Source organism: Carassius gibelio, chromosome A2, assembly GCF_023724105.1.
Source record: "Carassius gibelio isolate Cgi1373 ecotype wild population from Czech Republic chromosome A2, carGib1.2-hapl.c, whole genome shotgun sequence".
Lineage (NCBI taxonomy): Eukaryota > Metazoa > Chordata > Actinopteri > Cypriniformes > Cyprinidae > Carassius > Carassius gibelio.
The window spans coordinates 6,069,771-6,095,872 of NC_068372.1; the positions used below are offsets into that span (position 1 = coordinate 6,069,771).

A 26,102-nucleotide genomic window follows, 5' to 3' on the forward strand; every position below is an offset into this window, starting at 1 on the left:
TACTATGTTTTAGGTCCTACTTTCAAATCTATAATGGTATCTCTGATTGAATGGATAACAAGAGTTACATTTCTAAGAAGGATGTGTACTTTGTTGCACTACAGTAGATTAATGATTCAATAATACAAAACAACATTGTTCACAAAAACGCTAACGTTAGCTGTGTTAAGAAAAATACATTAAAAACTGTAGCGTTTTTTTTTTAAAAGGCACTTGATAGAGATAACATATTGTTTTGAGAAAATAGCATTTGTAACAACGCAAATCATTGGCTGGAATTCAAACGTGAAGTGTTAGGAGGAATCTGATTGGATGTAGAGAAAGGGTGGCGTTTCCAAGGATCCCGAGTGCGCTCGAGCCCCGATCCCGCGAGTGCCGCGCGCGTCGAGTCCGTCGGACCGGGGAGTTGGAAAACTTTCGTGCTGTTTTTATCCATCAAAACCCCTCGGATTGAGGACAAGACACGGACCTAAATTATCCTGTCGTTTAATTCGTTTTTTGGTGCGCAATGGGCGTTTACAGTGTTACATCAGCTCGTTATTCCCAACAGGTAGGTGCTGGCTAGCCATTACAATACCAGTTAGCCTTTACTTTGTTTTGCTAGCTACTCATGCTAACCCGAGCAAAAGGTTTTATATAGCACTCAAAACGCTCCAACTTCGCGATGGGCTTCAAGTGTTTGCTCATTCAAACGAAGTTTGACACTTTTAAAGTGTGTGCAAATACAGTATGTTGTGTTTGAGTACGTTACACGACATCAATTCACTGCAGAAAAGTTTCCAGGGCTGTTAGCCGCTCACACACACACACAACACCAGTTGAGTCTGACCACACCACATCAAACCTCTCCGTTTACAATCCGATTAAACTCTCTGTCCCGGGTTATCATTTAATCCCATCAAGATTAAACTTGTTTAATTAGCTCGTGTGTTTGATGCCTCTGAGATTTTAATTAAGAAAATGTGAGGCACACGTAACCATGTGGCACACGGGAGAGACTCACGTTTTGCTGGAGTAAGCGATTTTTAGGGAATTTATATTGGGCTGAAGTCTATTGGTTACTAAGAGCCACCCGTCAAAAAAGAAACCAGAACAAATCTGAAACCCTGTCAAAACGTGTTTAGAAACCTGATTGTGTGCGGAGAACTGTGAAGTTGAGTGCACCTGTAATGCAGTTTTAGCTCTGAAGATTAAAAATGTATGTTTCACTTAAAACAAACAAACTCTAGTAAAACCAAAGTGTTGTCAAAAATATAAACATTAAATGAATGACTAATGATACTATTGGTTTTTAGTTAATACATGTTTCTGAAGGTTTTGGCATTTTTTGTTTGATCCTCCAGGGTGTTTTACCCAAACATATGGAAAACCACATCCAGTTGGATGCTGAAGTGTGATCTTGGAGCTGATTTGAGGAGATTTCTCTAGATGTGGGCTGCAGTGGTGAAATGATGGCGACACATTGGAGGAATTCAGACGATGAGGAGGAGCTGGATTACACCGGTGCATCTCTGCACTGCGAGGTGAGATTAGTGGTTTATTCGACTAGATGTTTACAGAAAGAAAAGCCCCACTGGTGGGTCGCAGTGGAATTAAATCATTGATTATCATGACCTTTTGTGTTACCAGCCCAGATCTGTGACTCTAACCAATAGGCTAATACCGACTGAGATGACCCGTCATCCATAAATATTGCTAACCAGTCATGAATTATTAAGTTTGAATCCAGCACATGTCATTTTCAATGAGCTGGTCTCTTTCACTGATTAAAACTCAACTCATCACAAATACAGAAAGACATTTTTTGGTCATATTTTCATTTTGGTAGCTTAATATAAGCATTATTTCACTCTGATGTTGGAAAGTGTGGCACTAATCTGGAGGAGAAAATCTTTACTACATTTTTGTGTCATTATCATAAGAGATCTTAGTGGACCTGTGTTATGTTATATCAACAGCTTGTGCATGTACATCAGTGACTGTACTCCATTTATAGTGAGTATGACTTTACTTTAGTCATGTAGTACGCACAGGAAAAGCTCTATTGAAAGGTCATTAAAACCAGAAAAACACACCCTATCATCCATCAGAAGTTTGTCATAAATGAGGTGTAAATAGACAATGAATTTCTACTTCTGTTTTCCTTTTGTGAGACAACAAGTGATGGACCTTGTGCAGTGTAACAGATGGTATACTTTTGATCAGCGCTATAAGTCACATCTCGATGCTTTGCCAAAGCAATTGTGTAAAACCCAACAGAGGTCTTTTATGTTATTATAAGAAGTGTTAATATATTTTAAGTTCATTATGAAACTGTAGCGGGACATAGTGGAATGAATGGGAAACCCTGTTCTGACTAACAGAATTCCGTTGGAAGAATCTCAGCAGTAACATGTTGTTCAGGTCACAAGATTGAATGAAGTTGTGCGGCCTGTTGTTGTTGTCACTGACTGTGTGGAATGCAGTGCACAAGATCTTCTGCTTCCTTATCCAGATCTGCTCATTATTCCTGAATGTAATGCCTTACCCCTGCACTCATATTGAAATCATTTCAAACTTTTTTCAAAGTTCTCTTATGTGGTATTCTTATCCATGCATTGCAGTAGCTGCTTTGTTTGATTGTTGTATCACTGAGGTTTAGTTTATAGCCACGTGTGTTGAACCTGTTTGCATATCAAATTCAGTCTTTTGTAAGTCCAGACTGGTGTTTGTCTAGAAGGTTTTTAGATTTGGTTAATGTTTTGACTCTTGATGAAATCTGTTGTTGTTCTGCAAACACAACCCATTTGCTGATTGTGCATTTCTGCCCAAAACCAGTCTGGCTTTTTCCACACTTTTTCCCAGTCTGGAGTTTATTTGCTGTCTGAAATTCTTTGTTGTTCAAGAAAAACTTGAAGGACTGTAATCTATAATCATAAGTGTGTGCTGCAGAAGAAATGAAATTCTTTGGATGCTCTTGAAGGAAATTCCCTGGCAGGCGAGGAGCATCCGTCTTTCTGTACGCGAGCAGTGGGATAAGCACACAGTGCAGATACAGTGCAAACAGCTGGTGTCAAACCACTTCCTTTAAACACATGGTCAATGTGGGGACCATCTGAATGCTGACTGTCAATATGGGCAATCTGTCTTTTGCTGTGAAGTTGGGTACTATGGCTTTGGCATCTGAGTGTGGGTTGTGCTGACTTGGCCTTGAATAGGAAGGTTTGTTTAGTTTTTCAGTAAGATAAGTAGTAACACTGACCATCTTTTCTCTTGATCTCAGTTTGAGCTGTCAGACATGGTCTGGATCTTTTCCTGTGGCTGTAAATGTGGTCACTGATTTGGTTTGGTTTCGGTTTGTTGTTGCTCAAGCAGGCTTTCCCCATTTTTAAAGAAAGTGAAGTGGGCTAAATGGAAAAAGGTAATCGTGGTAGTAGTGATTTATGTTGGGTATCGCTGTTCTGCTGTGATATTAGTTCACTCTCATGTATCAACATTTTTGCGCTCAGCTTGCCGAATCTTTCCACTGGCTTTCTGAATGAAAACCTTTGTATAAACCCCTGTCCACATTCACGGCGGGTTGAAGGTCATCTATTTATAGCATCTGCCGATTTACACTCACATTAGCCCGCCCCTTTAATCTAATATTCAGCACTGCCTCTGTTTTTCTTCTGAAATAGTCAAGGGACAGGATGTCTCTCTTCTGCCAGTGGTAGGTCTGTCTTCATTAGGAGTGATGAGGAAGGGAAACCTGCTGCCTCCATGTTGATTAGATGAGCCAAAGATTTAATGTGTGAATGGGAAGATTGAAGTCTGTTTTTTAGCTTGGTGTTTGTTCAGTGTTTCCAACAGACTGCACTCAGCGTGTGGTGGCACTTCCCCCGGGGGAAATATAGGCTATATTTAAAACAGCAAATGGCAATATTGAAAATGCACATTCGTATAATGCCAGCAGGAGGCGTTTTTGGAGCGGCAGAAATAGCAGTTTCCCCGGTAACAGCTGTAATCAAAGCAGCGCTCCGCTCATAAACGCTACTTTATCAGGCATTACAGGAAAGAAATTTAGAGAAAATGGCATTGAAACTTTTCTAAAGACAGTCGGGGCCCTTCAATTACACATTCATATAAAAACAACCACGCTGCATTTTGACTTTGAATGTGTAGAGCTCATGTTTATTCAACGAAGTCATAGCATTTTGGAAAATCTATTTGTGGCGGTCAGTGTTGATACAAATATATTAATGTATGAGAAACTGTTGTTTCACGTGGCTCAGCTGAACTTATGTTGACAGAAGAATAAATTGTTGAACTCTGCATTAACACTGGTTTCTGAATAGTATTTTTTTTCCTGTTTAGTTTGTTACGTAACTGACTCATTTTATGTTAATAGTCCTCGTGTAAATAATATGAACTCATTGTGCTTGGCCTGCAGCGCTCTGTTACTCATTTGCAAAGTTTTAAAGCTCTTGATGCTATAAACTTTGGAATATCACAAGATTGTGACTGTTGTACTGGGCAATTTAAATGGGGAAATTTCAGGCAAATATAAATTCTGTCATTTACTCACCCTCATTTTGTTCCAAACCTGTATGACTGACTATGAAAAAAACCACTTGGAAATGGAGCAGCTTAGATATAGTACATTGTAGGGATGGGCATGATTAATCGACGATCGATAATTGATCGTTAAGATTTTCCTCGATCATGTTAATTTGTTATCGATTAATCTAAAGCATTTTTTTAATCTAATGCAGGTTGCGTTGCGTAGTGCGAGTCTTCAAGCAATTAAATGAATTTCACTGTGTGGCAGCAATTAAATATTTTACCACCATGGGGCAATATTTGACACCCTACTCGGTTATCTGTGATCTTCCGTTTTGATTTCAAAGAATAATCATGAAGATGTCACGGCGAAGTGTGGCGTGGGACCATTTTGATTTAAAAAGCGAACTAGTTAACTGCAAACATTGCGATGCCGTGTTTAAGTACAACACGGCCACGACTCAAATGATGTACCTATCCTGGCAAATTTTCATGAGGCTTTAACCCTTTCGAGTCGATTAACGCATATATGCGTTTTGAGTCATTTTCTCCTGATAACCCCTGATAAATTACACTCTCAGTTTTAATCGTACAGATAAGAGCAATACATCAATACAATCGAGAGCAATACAATCGAATCTGTAAAGGGTCTAGTTTTTTTTGGATACAGACATAATAACAAAAAACCTTTGTGCACTTATAAAATAAAGATAACAAACAAGGTGCGCTGTCTACAGTCTTTGTCTCCGTTGATCGTCATGTACAAACATTTCATTAAAATGAACCGTAACTCCGTGAATACTCAACGAAGAGACATGAGAGAGATATCTATAGAAAGCCTGGAATGTCTACTTTTAAACTAAACAAGTGCTTCCGAAAAACAAATATTCTGAGATAAAGTAATCCATATGAAAACAACGCAATGTCTGTTTTTCATATCTTCCTTCATTATATTTAATGTGACCACGCCCCCGCGCTGAACGCGCTATTCAGATTCAAACTGAAGCGCGCGGCTTGAATACGCCCACACAGAAGAAAAGGCAGCGAGACTGTTCTTCAAGTTTTTATTTTATTTTACTGTTTGCTTCGCGATGAGAGGACTAAGACATAATTCACCCCAAAAAGATGTGATGTGGTTGATGATTTGAGAAATGGATTTCCTCAGAAAAAAGAATGAAGCACTTTATTCAGACTCAAAACGCATATATGCGTTAATCGACTCGAAAGGGTTAAGAACGCCTGCTAGCAGCTGCAGGTTCCGCTGCTTTAGAGCACTGCATATGCACGCGGATATATGTTCGGTTTGCCTGAACGTAGTTTAACTGTCTGCCACAAGTTGATCTTGTAATAAAGGTCTCACCGAGGAAAAACACGCTGTATTTTTGTATTCATTGCATTTTTTTATTATAAAAATTAAATAATTAATTATATTATAAAAATATTAATGATTAATCGATAGTCGATCGTTAATTCTCCCGACGATCGACTAAGAAAATTTAATCGAATGCCCATCCCTAGTACATTGTGAGCAGTGACTGTGTATTGTAAGGCTTCATTAAATTGGACTGTTGTTTTGGAGGCTGAGCATGTGCTCATGATGGGTTTTATTGTATGGGAAAACATTCTTCAGCTTGGAGCTTCATTATCATTATTCATTAGCTTCATCATCTTTTGTTGTGTTCCACAGAACAATGAAAGTCATACAGGTTTGGAATAACAAAAAGGTGAGTAAATGTTGACAGTATGTTTGTTTTTGAACTCTGGAAATCCCCACCTCTTTCAAGCTCAGAATGTACCTGTGGGCGAACGCATAAAGTGCAGCATAATTTGAAATCATGAGTTTAAAGTTTAAAGCATTCAATTCACACGGACCGACTGTGATCAAGCTGGATACACACTTCACAAGAGCTCACAGCTGGAGTCGACTAAGTTTGCCATGAAATATTATTAATGAAATAAATGCATATTTACTTAATGCTGATGGGAAACGACAAAGTATTCTAATGTTTGCCTTTCTATTACTAATAATATAAAAGCAATCGTTATAATACTTTTTGTATACATTAATTCCTTTAATTGTTCTGTCTGATTATTAAACAGACTTCTATTCTTATTAGACAGAACTGTTAACAATGACAGTAAACAAGAGCGTGAGCACTGTGTGCTCAGGTGCTGCCTTTCTCCTCACGGTCAAAATAAAAGTCCCACCTCGAACACATTGGCCAAGCAGAAAAACTTATCTGCCGATATTTGAAAAATGCTGAATATCTGAATATTCCTAGGGAAGCTGAGCAAGGTTATCTTTCCCTCACATCCAAAAACACACTTCTTTGGAGACATTCTTCTCCAGCAAGTCCTGTGCAGCGCAGCCTACGACTGCAATTATTGATATTACCCATCATCGCCTTCTGTGTATTTTGTTTCACGTCAAGTTGTGTATTTTTTTTTTTTTATAAATAAATAAATTCCTACCCCTGTTGATGAGCTGGTTCTGTGTAGTCCAAAGATGGGTGTCGGAGTTGACTCTGAAAAACCTGGAATCAAACACTTCTACTGGAGATTTATTTTAAGATTGTTTGAGTCTTGACCTGACTTTACTGCCTAATAGATTTTATTTAAAATATAATCTTCATAAGGTGTCATAATATAATCTTTAAAGGCACCTTAAAGAATAAAAAAATTAATATGGAGCTGAAAGGTGTAGTAAAGAGTCATATTTTTGTTTTAGCATTCCTAGCTTTCGACCCTTTTCCTTTTCTCAGCCCTGTTACTGATATGATTAACATAAGTCATATGATTAACTCCTGGGCCAGAAGGCAGAATAGATTCTCAATTCAATAGAGAAAGACAAATTGATTCCAGCCACTGCTTCATGTCTTAAAAGAACAGTATGCCAGACATGATTAGTGTTCATTTATGAGGAATAATCACTGAGTCATGTAATGACAGAAAATACATTGTGTGAAAAGTTGGGTAAACATACCTATTAAGCTCACCAAAATCTCTATTGAGACATTTTTAGTGCACAAGATATTGGTTTCAGTACAAAGCTTAAAATATTTAATATAAAAAAATATTAAAATAAAATATAAATCTCTCACACACAAATATTTTTGATTTTAAATTACAAATGCATTAAAATTAAGATACACATTAAATTCATGTTTGTACCCATGTAGCCATTTGTACACCCCATTTCCATTAAGCTCAGATAATGTTTTATAAAATATTAAATTTTAAGAGAATATTTTTAAAAGAACAATTGCAATTTAAATTATATATATATATATATATATATATATATATATATATATATATATATATTGAAAGTACAAAGTCAATCACAAAAAAACAACACTAAAATCAAGCATATTATACCAACAATAACATCTTTGAAAGGTTAACATTAGTGCTATCAATCGATAAAAAACAAAACAAAAAACTAGTGTCACATGCATATTAATATATTTGTTATCATAATTTCATCTTGAACCTCCAAATGAATGAAGAAATAACAAATATGGTATATTTTAAATATGGTTTAATGGCATCTTTTTACTAAGTAGCCTACTGTTAATGATGGCCAGTATCATTGATACCAGTGATATCTCTATTAAATTCATTATCCCTCAATTTTAGCCAATAATTATATCCTTTCAACATTACAATCTAATTGAAAGCCATTATTTTTAACACTGAATAGTTTAAATTTAAGTGAACTTAAAACGGTCTTCACATAAACTATAAATTGTATATGTATAAACTACAAAATGAATATAAATTAATCTTTATTCAAACTACAAAGGTTAATCAGCGAATAGAGCAGTGGAGTGATTTCTCCTCTTTCTTTTGGTCTTTGATTTACATTAATGACAGACTTCATCAGGCTTCACTTTAAAACCTGATGCACATGATGCGGATCTGACACACACATGTATTAAGTTCAAAAATACTTTAATGTGAACAACTATTATTAACAATATCTATGAAATGATGCTTTTTCTTATTGATGTCACACTGAAGCTGTGTGATTTTCTTAGTGGTGCACCCCTTTAGCTCACCTTACAATATGATGAAATATTTACAAATTACAGCAGTGCAAAACACCAGATCAGCAATAAACTGTCAAATTATAATATTATGGATGCAAAAGTACAAGCTAGTAATGCCTGTGAAGTAATATATTAGCATAGCACACAATCTTGTGTTCTGTAGCATCTGTGCTATGTTGCTAAAACTATTTTCGGATCTGATGTAATTATTTCCAACATCCCAAGTTCTTGGTTATAATATGCAAAAGTCTGAACATTAAATCTCTTAATTTTACAATAATTAGTGAAACTTACCCAAAATAAAGGCTTAAATATAAAAAAGAAAAAAAAAGAAAAAAGAAATATGCAAAATTTAAGGGGCTCCTCTTTTGGTCAAAGTTTTTAGACCTCTTTCAGAATGGCCACCGGACAGTGTGAACACATGGAGACTCGTATCTCGCCGTGCAATGATCTGATTGACTTGAAATTAAAGGAGTTCTCTAATAACAAACACATCAATTGGTTAAGACATCAGGTAGGATAATAAATAATTTTTTCTTTTTAGAATCTGAGCTCAAATATGTTAGTGTGCTTAATGTGTACGTGAGCTTAATAGGTATGTGTACCCTATACTTTTACTTTATTTTATGACAATAAGCAGTTTGGTGTGAACATGTCACATTCTGGTTTGAGTTTTCTGAGTGGTTGTCATTGCTGATGTCACTCAGTTTCTTGTTTCAAGTCCGTAGGTGCTTCTTGTAGTCATGTTTGTCCTCGGGATGAACTTCTAGCTTTTCTAGCGGTTGCTTTCTGATACGAGGCCAGCCACCTCCACACACCTCCAGCGCAACACGTTGTCCAGGTGCATCTGTTCTCATCATGAATTATTTAAAGGCTTATTGCAAACTCTGAAAGAATTGCTGCACCTCACTAATTCAGAACAAAAGGATGATGTGTATGGAGCGCATCACAGATATGAGCAGTATTGCTGCTTGGCTTTTGTCACAAGGTGTATACGGTACACTGTGGTTCGACATAACTGGCATTTTATGCTATTGCTGTTCATCAGTGTATGATTATATCCAGGTAGGGCTGGAAAGACGCATGAACATAATAGGTGAAATCGTCATTGATTACATATAATTTGTGTTAAATTTGTTAACGTGTTGCTCTATTTATGTTCATCACTAGTGGTAGTCACTTCTATACAACACTACATATGGTTACTAATGGCAGAATATAGGCTACATTCACTCAAAACAATAGAATATGGTTATTAGTCCCATATTTTATGCTTAATGCGGTTGCGTTAATACATCGTTTCTTATAGTGTGACCATCTCACACTGTTACATTACATTATTTTACACCGTTTCATACACCTCATAATTTGTTGTCTTGCTTTTCCCAAATCCATTCTATCAAGCATTGTATGAAAATAAGGAAAACATAAACATGTTAAAAGGAATGGTTAGCTAGGAATAACCCAAAAAAGTAATTTACTCAACTTTCACCAATGTTGCTCTAAATCTGTACTTCAAGCCCCAAGCCATTGCGATGCACCTGTTGTGATGTGTAGAATGTAGAATATTCTTATAAAAAAATAACGACTTCAGTTTCGCATCAAACTTTCAACTGGCCCTAAAAGATTTGGAATCAAGTCTGATTAACCATTTTTATTCATTTTTATGTGCTTCTGCCCTGTTCATGTTGTGGTATTCATCAGTGAACTTATTAAAAGGTTTCAGGTATTTCTGAAACCATCAACCCACTAGATACTTCCACATTTCAACATGCTCTGGGCTTCCCCTAACAGGATATGAGCACTGTTACCATTAGAGAGGAAAACACAGGCATGCCAAGCATTGTGGTTTGCGGTGGTGCCACTTTTACTTACCCTCTACTCCTCTGTCAGCAGTGGCTGTGAGCTGGGAGTTTGGGTGGTCTTCTGGAGTTCTGAACGCATTATAAACTGAGATGATCCATGTCGAATTAAGGACCTGGTATTACTTCTAGGTGCCAGTACACACAGCCCACCTTCTGAGCCTCGTATTTGGAGTTCCTTTGCTTAGCTGGGTGTCATCTGCTCGTCATTATTAATACCATATTCTGACGATGTGAATGTTATACCCTCATGAGCTGCAACTTTAACCTTATTAGCTTGGTCTGTCACCGTACCATAAAGTTCAGGACTGTCTACGCTGAAGCAGCTCTCACTCCATCTGTTTGGAGTAGCTAAGCCTTGCCCCTGTGTCCCGAAGTGATCCAGCCGCATCCATTCTGCATGACTGAGCACTGTTCCTGATTTGCATCCGGTTTGGATTGTGATCTCACATGAAAGACACACTGGCAATTTAGCCTGAATCTACATACACTGGTTCTGAACATTTAATTTTCATGACCAGGGAAAAGTTCCAGTTTCCTCTGAGAGTATGATCCCAAATAGAGGTAATGTTTGTGTGACATTGCTTACTTAGTAATTAATGCCTTTTTTACTATGTTTTTTTTGTCTTGCAGGTTTTCTTGCTTGACACACTGTGAATGGATCTTGTCCATCTGTGTGGCACAGTATGACTGCGGTGTCAAAATAATGCTGCTACTGGTGTATAATATGCCGTTCTGAGCTACATTGAGCGGTGTACATGAATCTAAATACAACTTCAGATGCAGATTTCAGAAATGTTTTCTTATGTTGAAATGAAGGAGACTAAGTACCAGTTGGAGTGGCTCTTATGCTAACCCAAAGACCCAGCAGCCATTACTCCAGTATTCAGTGTCGCATGATGCTTCAGAAGTATTTCTGAAATGCTAATTTATTGCTTATTTCTTATTATCAATGTCAGTAATATGCTGACTAATATTTTTATGGAATATTTATGTAAACCATAGAACATTTAGTTTTTTTAGGATCATTTGATGAACAAAGTTCAAAAGAACAGCATTTATTTAAAATAAATAGATATTTACTATAACACTATAAATGTCTTTAACTTCTGATCAATGAAAAATGTCCTTGCTGAATAAAAGTATTAATTTCTTGATCCCAAACTTTTGAATAATATTATTGCATGTGTGTGCATGGGTAAATGTATGTTCTTGTGGAAGTTTTAAGCCAATTTTCCAACAGATTTTTTTTTACTAAATATCTGTGAGCTGCTCTGGTGCTTCGTAACTGCTGACATTATGACTTTTAGGGGCATTCAAAGAGTTAAACCTTGTGTTTTGTTGTTAGCTTATCACACCAACTTAGGTTTGTCATCTGCGAGCTCCAGTTACCTTTATGCCAGAAATCAGTCCAGTTTACACTACTCCCTGCTTTACTGCACACTGCTGTCTAGGGCTGTGCAAAAAATCGAATGCAATTTTCATGCGCATCTCATCAGTAAAGACGCTCCTGTAATTAGAAGTATATCTCCAGCACATGGATAATATGCTTCCACTTGCATGTATTTGACAATCAGAATATCAGATATTTCATGCCATAGCTAGCACATTTGTGAATATTCTGAATAAAAAAGGAAAAATGACACAAAAGCAGATCATCATTCATTCAGTCCGGTTGCTGCTGCGGTGGGTCACGTGACAAGCAATGACGCGTCACCATGGAAATGCATCCCCCCACACAATATAGCCCTCACGTACCTGGCAATGTTTGTGTGCGCTGGCTTTAGCAGTGCATTCAAGGGCACTCGTAAAACTGATGTTTATTGTGACTGCCAGAGTTGTATGCAGGGCGAGCGTAGAGAGGGGAAATCTATATCATTGCTTTTTTCGATAGTAATATCTTGAAAGTTCATATCTAGATATAGATACAGTAACGATATATCGTTCAGCCCTAATTGGTATTGTCGCTTCGACCCGCGGACATGAAAAACAACCGCAGATTTGGCAACAATGGTTGGCATTTACTACACAGAGCCGTAATTCACTAGCAATCTACACAAAATCGATTTTAAAATCGCAAGCGGTTCTTTGTCGATTTTGAAAGTGATTTTGTGTTAGTTATCGGTAGACTACGGCTCTGTGTAAGTAACTGCCGCTCCACCTGAACCAGTGACTACATTTACAAGCTGTTAAAATTCGGGTTATGGTCGGGTTAAGGTGACTATTCGGGTTTCTGAAACATTCGGGATAACCCGCTTACATGCGTGAGCAGAGAGAGCTACTCCTGTATACATGGAATGTGTAATCAGTCGCCAATATCCCGATGTAAACGGCGATGCACGGTTAGCGTCTGGACGTAAGGCGCAATATGCATCATTTCCGATTCTTCTTCCTGTATCCAAAGACTCAAAAGACCAAGATTCCTTGCGAATAGAACATGCGCAGAACACACATTTTGATGGGGATATGCCGAAACGCGTTTACAAGACCAAATATTCGGGTTAGAAAAGGGGTACCCCAGGTATAATATCCCGATTTTTAAAAATATGAGCATATCTGGGTTTTTGCCGGTGTTTACATGGCTGTGCGCGTTTTGAACGGGTTATTGGCTGCATGTAAACGTAGTCAATGTGGCCAAATCTGCGGTTGTTTTTCATGTCCGCGGGTTGAAGCAACAATGCCAACAACGTGATATTTAGCCCCTAAAATGGGAATTTTACCAAGGCAACCCTGCCAAAAAACGTATATTTTAACCCCGGGAAGCAATTTTTTGGGGAACCTCCTGGAAACGCCATTGGGCTATTTTTGGACTAGTTTTGAGAAGCAACTGGGCAGGATTTATAGTGAAAACCTGGCAACCCTGATCTGAACACGTGCTGGAGATATACTTCTAATTACAGGAGCATCTTTACTGATGAGATTCGCATGAAAATCGCATTCAATTTTTTGCACAGCCCTACTGCTGTCTAAAACTCTGCTTTTATCTTTACTACTGCTCCGCAGTTCAAGAATGAGTGCAGTATTCTGGAAATTGTCACAGATCTTGACAGAAACTGGCTCCACAAGTTCACACAAGCTCTCAGATTTCATGTGCACTCACTGTGCTTCACACTTATTAACTCATTCCTCAAAGACTTCTCGTATCAGAATTTGGCACCCTTCGAATATATTCCAGCCACTCAAGAAACCTTAAGACTATTTGTGTAGAAGACCAAAATAGACCAAAGCTCCATAGCCTGCTACACATCACTGTTGAGTTGATGTTCTCTAGCATGAACCTGACAAAAGCTTAGGATGTTTCTTCCATTTCTTTCCAGCAGTGACTTCATCAGCCAGTCATGAGGGATAGTGAAATCGAAGTCCCCCTTTTCATTGAAAAACGTCTTGCACACATCAGCAGATGTTTTAGCTCAGTGTTGCACATGGGACTGCGGGTGAACTTTTGGGCAGGGTTGCTTGTTTCTTCAAACTAACTAAAGTTCACTTCATAGTGGAAAGTAGGGGTGTAAAGTCCACAAAAATTATGCTTTGGGGTGTACCTCAGTTTTGAAACCGTGGTTCTGTATGTTTACGATACAGCACAGAGACTTTTTTTCCATTAAACTGCTTCACTGAAAAAGCTATGGTTCTGGCTTTAAATAATAATAAAATAAATACTGCTACAATCAGCTGCAAAACACTCATCATACTCCACTTTATGATTTGGTATTTTAAATGAATTGCACTTTTATATGCAAAATTAAGAAAAAATGTGTTTTTATCAGAATTATTGTGCTTTGTTTGTTTGACACACATTTGTGTGAATTTCAGACATTTACAGATAAGGATACAAAAGTAAGATAGATGTAAGTTATACTCTGCGGAATGCATATCTCAAATGCATTAAACAACATACACACCACTGACATGAGGGAAAGCTGCTTAGGCTTGTGATTCAGTTTGAAGCACTTAATATCAGGGGTGTGCACAAATAGTTGAATATTTGCAGGTAAATACAGGGAATCCATGATCACTTCTAAGAACACAAACTAAAAGTCTGTTATAACTAAATGAATGCCGTTGTCTCATTGCGAAGTTTGAGCCGTGGAAGAGAGCTTATCTGATAGCGAAATTGAGACATACTGTATGCTTCCTTAAAGTTTCCTTGAAGGAGAGTGCTAAACCTAAATGCACTTTTACTAGTTGCCCTCCCACGATAGTTTGATTGACAGTAGCATTTCAGCAAAGACTGGACTGGCGTCTTACCTTAGACTAGTGCTGCACGATCATGACGATCATAATTGTTGATTATTCCCTTGAAATTGTCATTGCGATTGTTAATTACGATTATCACAATTTACACTGAATGATGTCTACACCATTGTTTTATGCAACTGCATGCTGCATTTTTATATGAAAATAAACAAGCTTTTACAAACTTTTAGTACTTTTCTATAGTATTAAGCCTCAAATGTCAATTAGACATGGGATTGTTTTTTTTTTCATAATAAAAAGTAAATATATGAATGGTATTATACTAAAACTAAAATTAATACAATGGAAAAAAGATAACATGTACAAAGAAAAAAAAAACCTATCTTAAGCAGAATAACATAAGTGGACTTTGAACGATTACGTAATTGTGGCATCCGTAATTGTGATTTAGAATTTCTATTAATTGTGCAGCCCTACCTTAGACCCGCCCTGAGTGACTGTCATCAGTTAACCCTTGTTTCAACGCTGGAGCAGATGTGCACAAGAATGACTCCTAAGCTATCAAAGTTTTCTGTTGTTGTGTATAATAATGAACATAGCAGTCATCATTTACTCCTGACATCTGAGCCGCTGAAGACACAGTGGATTACGTTTATTTCTAAAGGGAATGCGCCTCCGGTCTACCTAAATGCGTCAATGTTTGCACTAAATATTCGTGATCCAGCTTCGCCAACAGCATGGATCTTTGCAAATCGCCTTTCCTAATAATGTGCTAATTTGCAAGTTTCATACAATGACTTGTTCTGAAAAGAGCTGTTTTTGACTGTTCAGATGCGTCTGCCAGATTAACACACATCTGTATAAATGGTACGTCCCATCCCAGGTTTCTGAATGCACAGAACATTTGCACATGCATTAATTAAAACAATACTGTATTCGTTCGAAAGGGCTGTGATGAAAATTCAGTTACAAATACGTGTACCATTACACCCCTCGTAGAAAGCGAAGATAATTAGTTTGTCAGTTTGTTAAACTGGAACAACAATAATACTTATTAGTATTGCTGTTATTATGCTTATGTTTTTATTTTTGTATTCTAATAAAGTTATTGTGACATTGAAAATAAATGTATCTGCATATTGGTTGTGAGACACTTAGAATCTGTATTAAAAATCAGTTGGTATGGTCCCTTCTTCATGCAACGTGGTTATGTATTCGTGAACCATTTGGCATTACCAGTTGTGGCGATTCATATGCCAGATTGTGTTTATGGAGAAGGAATGTCTGATGTCTCGCACCTCTTCTGGGGGAGGTGTGGCAGTAATGGGTAGGTGTGAATATCGGGAAGGTGTGAGGCTATAAATACTCCATAAACAGAGCAGTGCATGCTGGAAGCACAATTACACAACGTGAGCCTTGTTAAAGTAAATAAAATAATAAGTACATATTCATTTAAAAAAAACTTACAAATCCACAAAGAAATAGTTCAGATTTATTAATGACAGCAAAACAAATTTAAACACTGAATCGTGCTGTGGGGGAACTGGTGTTCATGTCATCCTTAAATAAGGTTCTCAAGGAAATGAACTTCAGATGAGGCATAAAACATCCCCCACATCCTGCAGACATGACATCAGACTAGTCCTGACTCAGCCTTCAGTGGGTGTTCTTCAGCATCAAAAGAAAAATGTTAAGGATGATGATGTCATAGCAGTTCTGAATCATCTTTGTGCTGATCCTGCTTCAGTTTGTTGACTAGGCTTTTTGAAATGTTTACCTATAAATCTGTACAGAATTTGACTGTCAAATTGAATATCTCAAATTTTACTTAAACCTCATGTGCAACTACATTTACATTACATTATTCATTTAGCTGATGATTTAGCTGACAAATCATAGGTCGCACGTCTCTGGAGCAACTAGGGGTTAAGTGTCTTGCTCAGGGATACATTGGTGTCTCACAGTGGATTCGAACCCGGGTCTCTCACACCCAAGGCATGTGTCTTATCCACTGCGCTCTAGTTATGGCACTTCTGCGGGGTGTGGTTTGTCCACTGCTTCTGCTTATGAAAGCCAGCAGAGCTCTGGTTCAGTGCTTTCTTGCTCACTGCTGTGAATGTCAGTGGCAATACGGCACGGTCTGGACAGCATGATCTGGTTGAAACTGAACTGAATCATTTTTATTTTATTTTGATTTGGGTGGAATAATTACCAGTGATGCACTAAAATTTCAAAATCTGAAAATATTTATTTTGAAATACGAATTTTTGGTTTTGGATGAAATGGCTTTGAAATGTCTAAATATGAGATGGCATATTTTGATGTTTTTAATTGGGTGTTGAATTGAATTAATTGATTAAATGTAATTTTTGGTTTAGTTTTTCTAAATGATTTCAGCTAAATGAAATCTTTAATTTTAGTTGGCCGTGTTTTGTTAAATTATGGTGTGTCACTAAATTTTACAGATTTCAGTCTTTCCTGCATCATACAAGTTTTATTTCTTTTGGACAATTTTATAGACCGAAATAACTTTTAATTAGCTCTCCATCCTGTACCTTATTACCCTTCAGAGTTGCTTTAACTGCTATATCAATGTAGAAATGAATGTTTCCATATAATAAAATGTACAATAAATTGAATAATTTTTAATTTAATCATTTTAGTTAGCTGTAATCTGGATTTGTTGGTCTGTTGTACTCGGTGGCTATTCTTCTTCCTCATGATTTCATCTGTGTGTCTGCAGGATGAGGTGGATCAGGATGATTCTTCAGGAGTGCTCTTTCAGCTGGAGGAAGAGCCGTTCTCCTGGCCAGGGCCTAAGATGCTTCGTCTGCGCCGCACTTCACAAGGCTTCGGCTTCACTCTGCGTCACTTCATCGTGTACCCACCGGAGTCTGCGGTCAGCTCCAATGTTAAGGTAGTGTGCATCACTATACATTCACTGGGGTTTCTTAGTATCTACTTTCTAACATCAGTATTTTAATCCTGTATGGTTTGTATATTTTTAAACATTCAGATTAATGTAGTTTTTTGTTTTGTTTGTTCTTCTAGGATGAAGACCACAGTCGTAGAGGTAAGTTATCACTTTTAGGAACATAACTATGCACTCTTCCGTCTGGTGTAGACATTTTATGAATTAAATAATTTGAATAAAAAAAACTGTTTAAAATGGAGTGGAAAAGTGCAAGGTTTCTAAAAAAATAATGTAGAGTATAATATTTAGGCTAAAAGAGGGTTTAATCTGGCTGCAGAGGAACACAGCTGAGGTTGCCTGATATAAAGAGATATAATCCCAGAAACAGAGCTTGTGCGATGCTTAAATATCTGCTATGTGTGTTACTTATGTTTGGCAACCTGGCAACCATGTGCACACGCTCTCTCTCCACTGTGGAGAACAGCTTTCAGTTTAGCGATCTCCACTTTAATATTCTATTCTGAGAAAGTGAGAGAGAGTTGAATTACCTCTGTTTTTGCCGTGTTTCTCTATTTACAGTGAAACTGTGTCTTGAATTGCTTCTAATCTGCCTGGTACTGTATTTTCTCCACTCTCTTCTTTGCGTCCAACTTCAGCATCTTTCCTCTGTTAATGCCCTGTTTACAGACTTTGTAGTATTTCCACACAAATGCCATTTTGGGAAATAACTGCTATGCAGTTCATCTGCAATTCTGAAATCGCAATCAGCCAAAATTAAAACAAAAGCCGTCCCTTTCTGATTGATGACTAGTGTATCTCAGCACCCTAAAAGCTTGAATGAGTGCAGTAGTGCTGCAATTAACGATTATTTTGATAATTGATTAGATGTCCGATTATTTTTTCAATTAATCAGATTAAAACCCCCATTTTCTTTTATTTTACTTTTATTGACAAAAACGCATTATTCCACATTCTGCCCAATGTCCTTAAAACAAATGTGCCAACTGAATGCTATGAAAACACAGTGTGCTTAATTTATTAGATCACCTCTCATAAGATGATCTATATTTTAGGAATCTGTCAAAAATATTTTTTTCTAAATTGTTATTGTAATTTTTGGATAAATAATAAACTGAAAGAACTTAAAAGTATTTATTCACATAACAACAAAAATGGCCTCCTTTGACAACAGCTTGCATGCTTGCTGGCATTGTTTAGGGACTTTTTGACTAATTGAGAATCTGAATAAAAATTATAAAACACTTGACAATTTTTTACTGCTTTTCTTTCACAGATTACAGCTATAATGATATTATAGCATTAGAAATAGCTTACTATTATTACTAAAAAGCTTAAGCATATTGGAGGTTTAACCAATACAGAAAGCTTCAAAATTATTTTGTTAATTACCAGTACTGTTGTTTTAGAGGAGCAGTGGCACAACCCTTACAAAATTGGTTAAGAACCTTAAATGTGAGCCAAAATCATCACAATTAAAAGAACCCAAGACTTAAACTACTTCAGTCTGTGTGCATTGAATCTATTTTATACATGAGTTTCACAATTTTAGTTGAATTACTGAAATAAATTAACTTTTCCATGACATTCTAATTCATTAATACAAATATATAAACTTTTTTAACAGTGTTATCTTCTGAACAATTTCTAGCCCATAAGAGAGCGTAGCACTATGAAACTTGATGTACATTACCCAGAAGAGGTCAAACTAGCTCACGAGTCTTGCATAACATCACTAAAAGTGCCTTGGTTTTGTATGCAAAACATAGTAAGACAAAAAACTTACAACAGTATACGTAATAGTAAAATATGGCATGTTGCCATTGTCATTGTCATCATGTCTTTTCTCGGCAACAGAAAGAAGCTTGAACTCCAGTGTACATATTGCATAGCTGACATACATCTACTGTCAAATTTCACTTCTCATGTGGTTGTGGCAAAGCATTAGGATTAGTTTCATTTCCCATCAATGGTGCATTGCTATTGTGAGTGTTTTGTTATTTCTGATACCTGAACACATTTTTGGGTTAGTGTGATGTTATTATGAGTGTGAAAATCAATTATGTGTTAAATGCTAAAAACATGGAAGTACTGTCTTCCTAATCCTGAAGTATGTGTTTTTATATTTGACAACTGCAATGTATGACAGTGAACACAAGAGGGCACATTAAATCTTTACAAAAGCTTCATATTGCTGGAGAAGCAGGACTGTCAGCATAGTATTATCACAGTATTTATCTGCAATATGTACTGTGCATAGTATGCAAATTGTTTGTATAAATAGAATTCCCTCTTGACTTAATAACTGGATCTCAAACTACAACAAAGCTACATAATATTTGCTGCTCTCTGGTTTATTCAAATTCAGTGTTGATGTCTATGCTTTCCCCATTTGCAAAGTATAAATACCATGCCTCAGGCTTCGAAGCATTGCATTAATCTCTACAGGCAAGACCTCAAAAAGAGAAACACAGTTTTGCACTGGAGACTGAAGATGTCATCACCTGATATGGGACATTATGCAGTGACAGAAATGTTCTTGATGATCTCCTTAGTGTTGCCCTTTTCCAAATGTTGAAGCAGTTGATGGTCTCTAAATGCTGCTCTAAACACACAACTGCAGCTCATCTGCACTCTTTTAGCTCTCAGATCTTCCATTCTTAAATTCCAGAAAAGACGGAAAGCAGTTAAAGCAGGCGTATGCCAAGTGGGTTTGTTAGAATTGATGCAGTGCTGAGTTCTGGGCACATGAGTGCTTCTCAGACTTTGATCAGACAGGTAAAAATACTGTTTTGTTTTAATTTATAGTCTGCAGTTGGGGTTAGTTTCCTTTTTAAGTTTTTGAAAGGTTTTTTTTTTTCTTTTCATTTTTTAAAATGAAAAATACCATAAAAACTGTAATATCAGAAAATATTATTTCAAATAATTAAACATTTCAAATGATTGCTTTCTATTGTAATATATTTTAAATTGTGATTTATTCCTATGATACGCAGCTGTATTTTCAGCATCATTCCTCCTGTCTTCAGTGTCACATGATCTTTAGAAATCATTCTAATATGATGATTTGCTTGAGCTCAAGAAACATTTCTGATTATCATATTATCCTTGTTGAAAACAGTTGTGCTGCTTAATATTTAAATATAATTTAAAAAAGGGCAGCAAAGTTAGTGCAATAAATGTGAAAGGTCAAATTTGATCATTTGGCAACGTGTCTGAGGTTAAAGAATCTGTGAATGTAGTAATTGTTCTCCAAATATTGTCCATTCTTCCCCCAATACATGATTCCTAAGCAGAATCTAAAGCTATGTATATGTGTGTGCGTCCTTTATAGAGAGAGAGCTAAGCAGATTTTAACTCCTAATTTGCTGCCTATTGATTGCAAGTAAAGCATTTCTATGTGTTTTAGAAGTACTAATAAACAGCTGGAATGCTAATAAGCAACTAGCTGGTGGTGAATAGCTTCCCTAATCTAAAGTGTTTGTAATGTCACCTGCATTGTGCTGTTGTGTGTGTAGCTGTGTCTATTTTAACACACTCTTGGCATTGTGCTGACATTATTACTATAGCAACCGGTGTGGATATAGCGGATATTAACTGTCTGAACAAAAGAAATGGCTGGGATAAACACATTGTAATTAGAAACCGGTCAAAAACAAAACCATAGTAGTTAATTAATGAGGTTGACTGGTCGGTTTAATATTTTTCACAGCCGATTTAGCATGCCGACGGTAGATTTCAAGGCAGTTGGTGTCCGACTTAGGATGGTGTATGTATTATGCAGAATCCACAGGTTTATTTCCCATTCAGCAGGCTAACAGAGACATGTTGAATAAAATAATGGACTGTAGTGGAGAGATCCTCATTCCTTTCAGTGTGAGTAGTCATGGGCCAGTGCCCAAGCGTCTCATAGCTGTCATCCTCAGGGAATCTGTTAGATCTGTGATCTGTGTTCTGGCATACTGTGACATGATGAAGCCAAGCATAGCACTCCCTCAGGGACTGAGGACTGATGTCACATTGAATGCTGGCTCACGTCCAGATGAAGTCCAAGCACTTCCGCTCTATTAATGGGTTAAATGTTTCATTTTACAAACTGGTGTGATTAAAGTATTTATTGTGGCTCAGTCTTGTGACCGCTCGCTTCTTCCCGGAGCTGGTTTGTTGTGATCTGGGCCACTCGTGACTCTGCTGCTTCTGTTGTTTCCAGGGCGACCGCGGAACAGACTGGAGCCCATGGACACGATCTTTGTGAAGCAGGTCAAAGAGGGAGGGCCTGCTCACAGCGCTGGACTCTGCACTGGTCATTACACCATCATTACAGATGCACAGCTCATCATTTCGATTGCTTTCGATTGCGACATCTGATCATCTAAAACCTGCTCATTTGTCAACAGGGGACAGGATAGTGAAAGTGAACGGCGAGAGCATCATTGGGAAGACGTACTCGCAGGTCATAGAGATCATCCAGAACAGGTGAGAGTGCGGTTCAACTCATTTAGATGTGTCCTGATACGTGTCTGATTGTGGCCCTAAATATTTTTTTCCACTTCCAGTCATACATTTCTGGACTTGTGTGTGATGCCAAAAGATGAAGATGTACTACAGCTGGTAAGAATTGACTGTTTTTGCATTTTTATTTCTTATATGTTTGTTACCATGGGTGAAGCAGGTGCAGTGATATTACGCAGCGCCTGAAAACAGTCCCTAGAAAATAGAGTATAGTTCCTAGCCATACCACTCTAGAAAATCACAACTTTTAATTTTCCATTGGTCTCAGTAAGCAATGAAACTACAGAAGAGGCAAGTTTTAAATAGGAAGAATATAGAAACTCTTCGTTCATTTTTGAGCGAGATGCTAACAGTCTAATCAGATTCAATGATCTATGCTAAGCTATGCTAAAAGTGCTACCACCAGACTGCCAGAGAGATCGGCTGAATGAATTTGGAAATGGTAAAACTCAACTGTTTAACTATAGGGGAGTTGGAAAATGAGCCTATTTTTTTTTTTTTTTAAAGTGGAGTGTTCCTTTAAAACATGAAATGTGTTTAAGTGAACACTCTCCAAGCTCTCCATTTTGATATATTTTGTGTGTATTTGATCGTGTTTTCTTAATATCTCCAGTACTGACAGCAGAACCGTTAATGTCAGAGCTTATCGATTCTCTGGTCTTTCATAATTCATCCCTAAGGTCCATTTGATTCCAGGTTTGGATACCCATCTCTAGTTAGGACACAGTTACTTAGTGCTTCTTCAAATAAAACTGGTCAGAAGATCCTGATTACATCATTCGAATGAGATCTCTGTGTGCACTTTATTTTGAGTTTGCATTCAGCAGCGCTTGTTCTATTTGCGCCCATGGAAATGAAGGTTCTGACCCATTTCAGAGGAAAGAGGCGGGTTCCTCTTGCTCCGAGTGCTGCTTTATCTGGGACTGCTAACCAGGACACTGCAGCCTGTCCTCCTCCAGCGAGCCTCAAACTACCGCACCATCACAGCTGCCCTCAATTACACATAACTGTTGAGCAGTCAGCACTTCATCTGCCCTGCATTCTCTGCGACACTTTCCATTACAGACTGTTTTCATGGGTGTTGCTCGTTTTTGGGTCTTCTGACTCATGAATGGTTCCATTGTTTGGGATATATTTTAGTTCCTCTAAGTTGCTGTGAACTTTTGAACATGCTGTGCTTTGATAGAAAATGATAAACTTGTGTACTGTGCATTTAGTTGATGCTCTGATATATAATGAAGCTTTTAGAGTTTGTGGAGGTGAAGAGCAGGATGTTCTTTGAGACAGGATGGAAGCTCTCGGTTCATGAAAGGCAGTTTGTGTTGAAGCAGCCGCTCTCGGTAGAGAGATGCCAGCTGGGGCCTGGCACATGGTCTCTCTCTCTCTCTCTCTCTCTCTCTCTCTCTCTCTCTCACAGAGCTGTATAGTGCAGTGGTGCACATATATATACAGTACAAATACAGTGCTCTACACGGTCACCTTTAAATGCGACTGAAAAAATATTTTGGCAGCAGTGTGAGTGGCCTGATCAAAGCTCATGAGTATTTTTATTTTATTAATTGGATTGGGATACACCCAAATAAAAATTCTGGGTTAAAACCAAGAATTCTGGATGCAATTCAGGAAAACCAAAACTGAAAATGCTTTTTTAATAATTCTGTATTCTTTTATTAAAGCTGCGGTATGTAAGTTTTGCCTCTGTCAGCATTTCTGTTTGGAAACCTGGAATTGCAGTTCCATGCGTTGCTTGTGATCCAGCGTGGATGAATCTGTTTTGAGGTGAATGTGTAGCTGTCAGTCACTGCACCGGTGTGGATATACACTGTACTCAGTAATCACAGATCTGACCCAAATAAGAATTTCACCATATACTGTCATCTGAACAAGCAACAAGCCTGCCGAACTTTGATCTGACCAATGGAGGAAAAAAGCATTACAATAAATTGCTTGTTTTATTGCTATTTTCTTGATAAACCTTCCTATTGTTTATATGTTGGCTAACGTTATATGAAGATTAAGAATTCTGTCAGGCTATTGAATGATGTTGTTCTGCATTTCCCCAGCTGATTTGAATAAATAAGCTGATATTGAGTGTATGCTCTTCTTTTTACACCTAAAATGAAATGATGATAATGCGAGGCAAGTGTGCACTAAGCAGAATTCATTAAGGGATTTGACAGTTTGATTCATAGATTAAGTATTTCAAATATAGGCTATTATACATGCTTCACGCATACACATAGTTTATTTTACGTCGACTACAAAAATACGTCTACGTGCGTGAAACGCGTCACACTGTTTGTTTACATCTCGTGTAATGGCATATTGGGAATGGAGAAAGTTCCATTATATCACAAAAACAGAGACCACTGTTATCAAAAGTATGGGAATACTTTAAACAGAGGACAAATAAAATGGCCCTTTGTTCCCTTTGCAAAACTGATATGGTGTACCACGGCAGGACAACTGCGATGCGCGAGCACCTCAGAGGAAAACATCTTGGCGCTCTCTGGTGTTACGGTTTATGTGTTGCCGTGTGATCTGGTGACCAACTTCCTGGTTCAGGTCTGATATTCTTGCGCTTGCAGCATTCTGAAAAGTTGAGATGTTTTTAACTCTATGCGGTGCGGACTCACCTGGAAAAACGAGCGCTTCGCACCGCTTGCGCGTCACGACCACGTCGCTTCAATTATGAGCGAGCTTATCGCGTGCCTACATTGGAAATAACGAACTTGAGCACGCAAAAGACGTTATATATATTATATATATATATAAATAAAGAAAAGGAGAAACTTTTTTTCTGCAAATGAAATATGAAAGCAAATAGACATGATTATAAATATATATTTCTGTATTTTCAGGTGTATCAGAAGTTATTACAAGCACTTGATGGTTTAAAGAGAGTTTTAAGCAAAGACATATAATATATAATATAATAATTAGTGGTCGACTGACATTGGTTTTTTGACAGCCAATGGCGCTATCTTGGAAAGCAGGGGGGCCAAAAACCTATTGAGAATGAGAAGTCACGTGCCGATTTGGGTTGATTTGGGAGGGGTCTGAGCCGGTCGGCCCTGATGGAAGGATACGCTATCTGTTGCCAGGGGCAATGCCTTCAGAACTTCACAGAGGCGCGACTAAACATTTCAGAGCGCTTTCATTTTTGCGCATTTATTTTGTCGGCGGAACAGATCGAGACGGATCTACGAATACGCGAAAGAAAAGGAAGAAAGTAAAGCAATGCAAAAACATAAGGCGAAAGAAAGTGGACCTTACAGGAACAAGCTCACATCAAGCGCAAAACAGCGGTGTTTGGAGAAGCTCTCAGGCAGCTCCCTGCAGCGGCACAGAGACCTGAACAATTTACCTCAGTGCACACATATGGACATTGGGAACTATATTGTTTACGATGTAAGTCAATTTGCATACACGCTGTTAATGGCTTAATCTAACCCGGACATTTACATCTCGCAATCACACATTTAACTACCCTAGCTAACCCAGAACTGGTTTGTCCACTTTGCAGCCCCCAACAAAAAAAACCTGGCAAAGTATGTGTCATTGGGTTAAAATCAAATTATAACTAAACATACACAGCTTTAGCCTACATCAAAACATGTTGGAAACGTTCGTATACATTGAACATCTCGTTACAATCTAGTGTTCAGTCGCAGTTCATTCTAAATGCAATGTAATTACAATACGCTAAAACGCATGTGAATAAACTTACTTTGGCCAGTACAACACTGTTTTCATCAGCTGCTGTAGATGGACCCAGCCACAGCAGAAAGCCTCGTAACTTTCCAAAGACTTGTGGCTTTTAAACTCCTGCATTGTGTAGTAACTTGAACCAAAAACAATATAATTCCCAATGTCCATATGTGTGCATGGAGGTAAATGGTCCAGGTCTCTGTGCCGCTTGAGAGCTTCTCCAAATACCGCTGTTTTGCGATTGGTGTAACCTAAAAAAACTGTATTTCATTGTTCCTATGTTTTCCATATGTATCGTGTGAGGTACTGCAGCAGTTT

The 26,102-nt window shown here is 37.6% G+C and overlaps 1 protein-coding gene across 2 annotated transcripts in view; it reads left to right on the plus strand.

The window, feature by feature from the left end:
• The first annotated feature begins 321 nt into the window (after window positions 1–321).
• The window catches only part of LOC128025128 (rho GTPase-activating protein 21), a 55,412-nt gene continuing 29,631 nt past the window's right edge, over window positions 322–26,102 (plus strand). Inside the window, exons 1-7 of one of the 2 annotated variants that reach the window (XM_052611176.1) lie at window positions 322–550; window positions 1,344–1,523; window positions 17,373–17,546; window positions 17,681–17,702; window positions 21,772–21,864; window positions 21,959–22,037; window positions 22,118–22,172. In XM_052611176.1, coding sequence (XP_052467136.1) covers window positions 1,449–1,523; window positions 17,373–17,546; window positions 17,681–17,702; window positions 21,772–21,864; window positions 21,959–22,037; window positions 22,118–22,172 — 498 coding nt within the window. In that variant the 5' untranslated portion in view covers window positions 322–550; window positions 1,344–1,448. The remainder of the gene's footprint in view (window positions 551–1,343; window positions 1,524–17,372; window positions 17,547–17,680; window positions 17,703–21,771; window positions 21,865–21,958; window positions 22,038–22,117; window positions 22,173–26,102) is intronic. The other variant, XM_052611170.1, reaches the window with a different exon arrangement.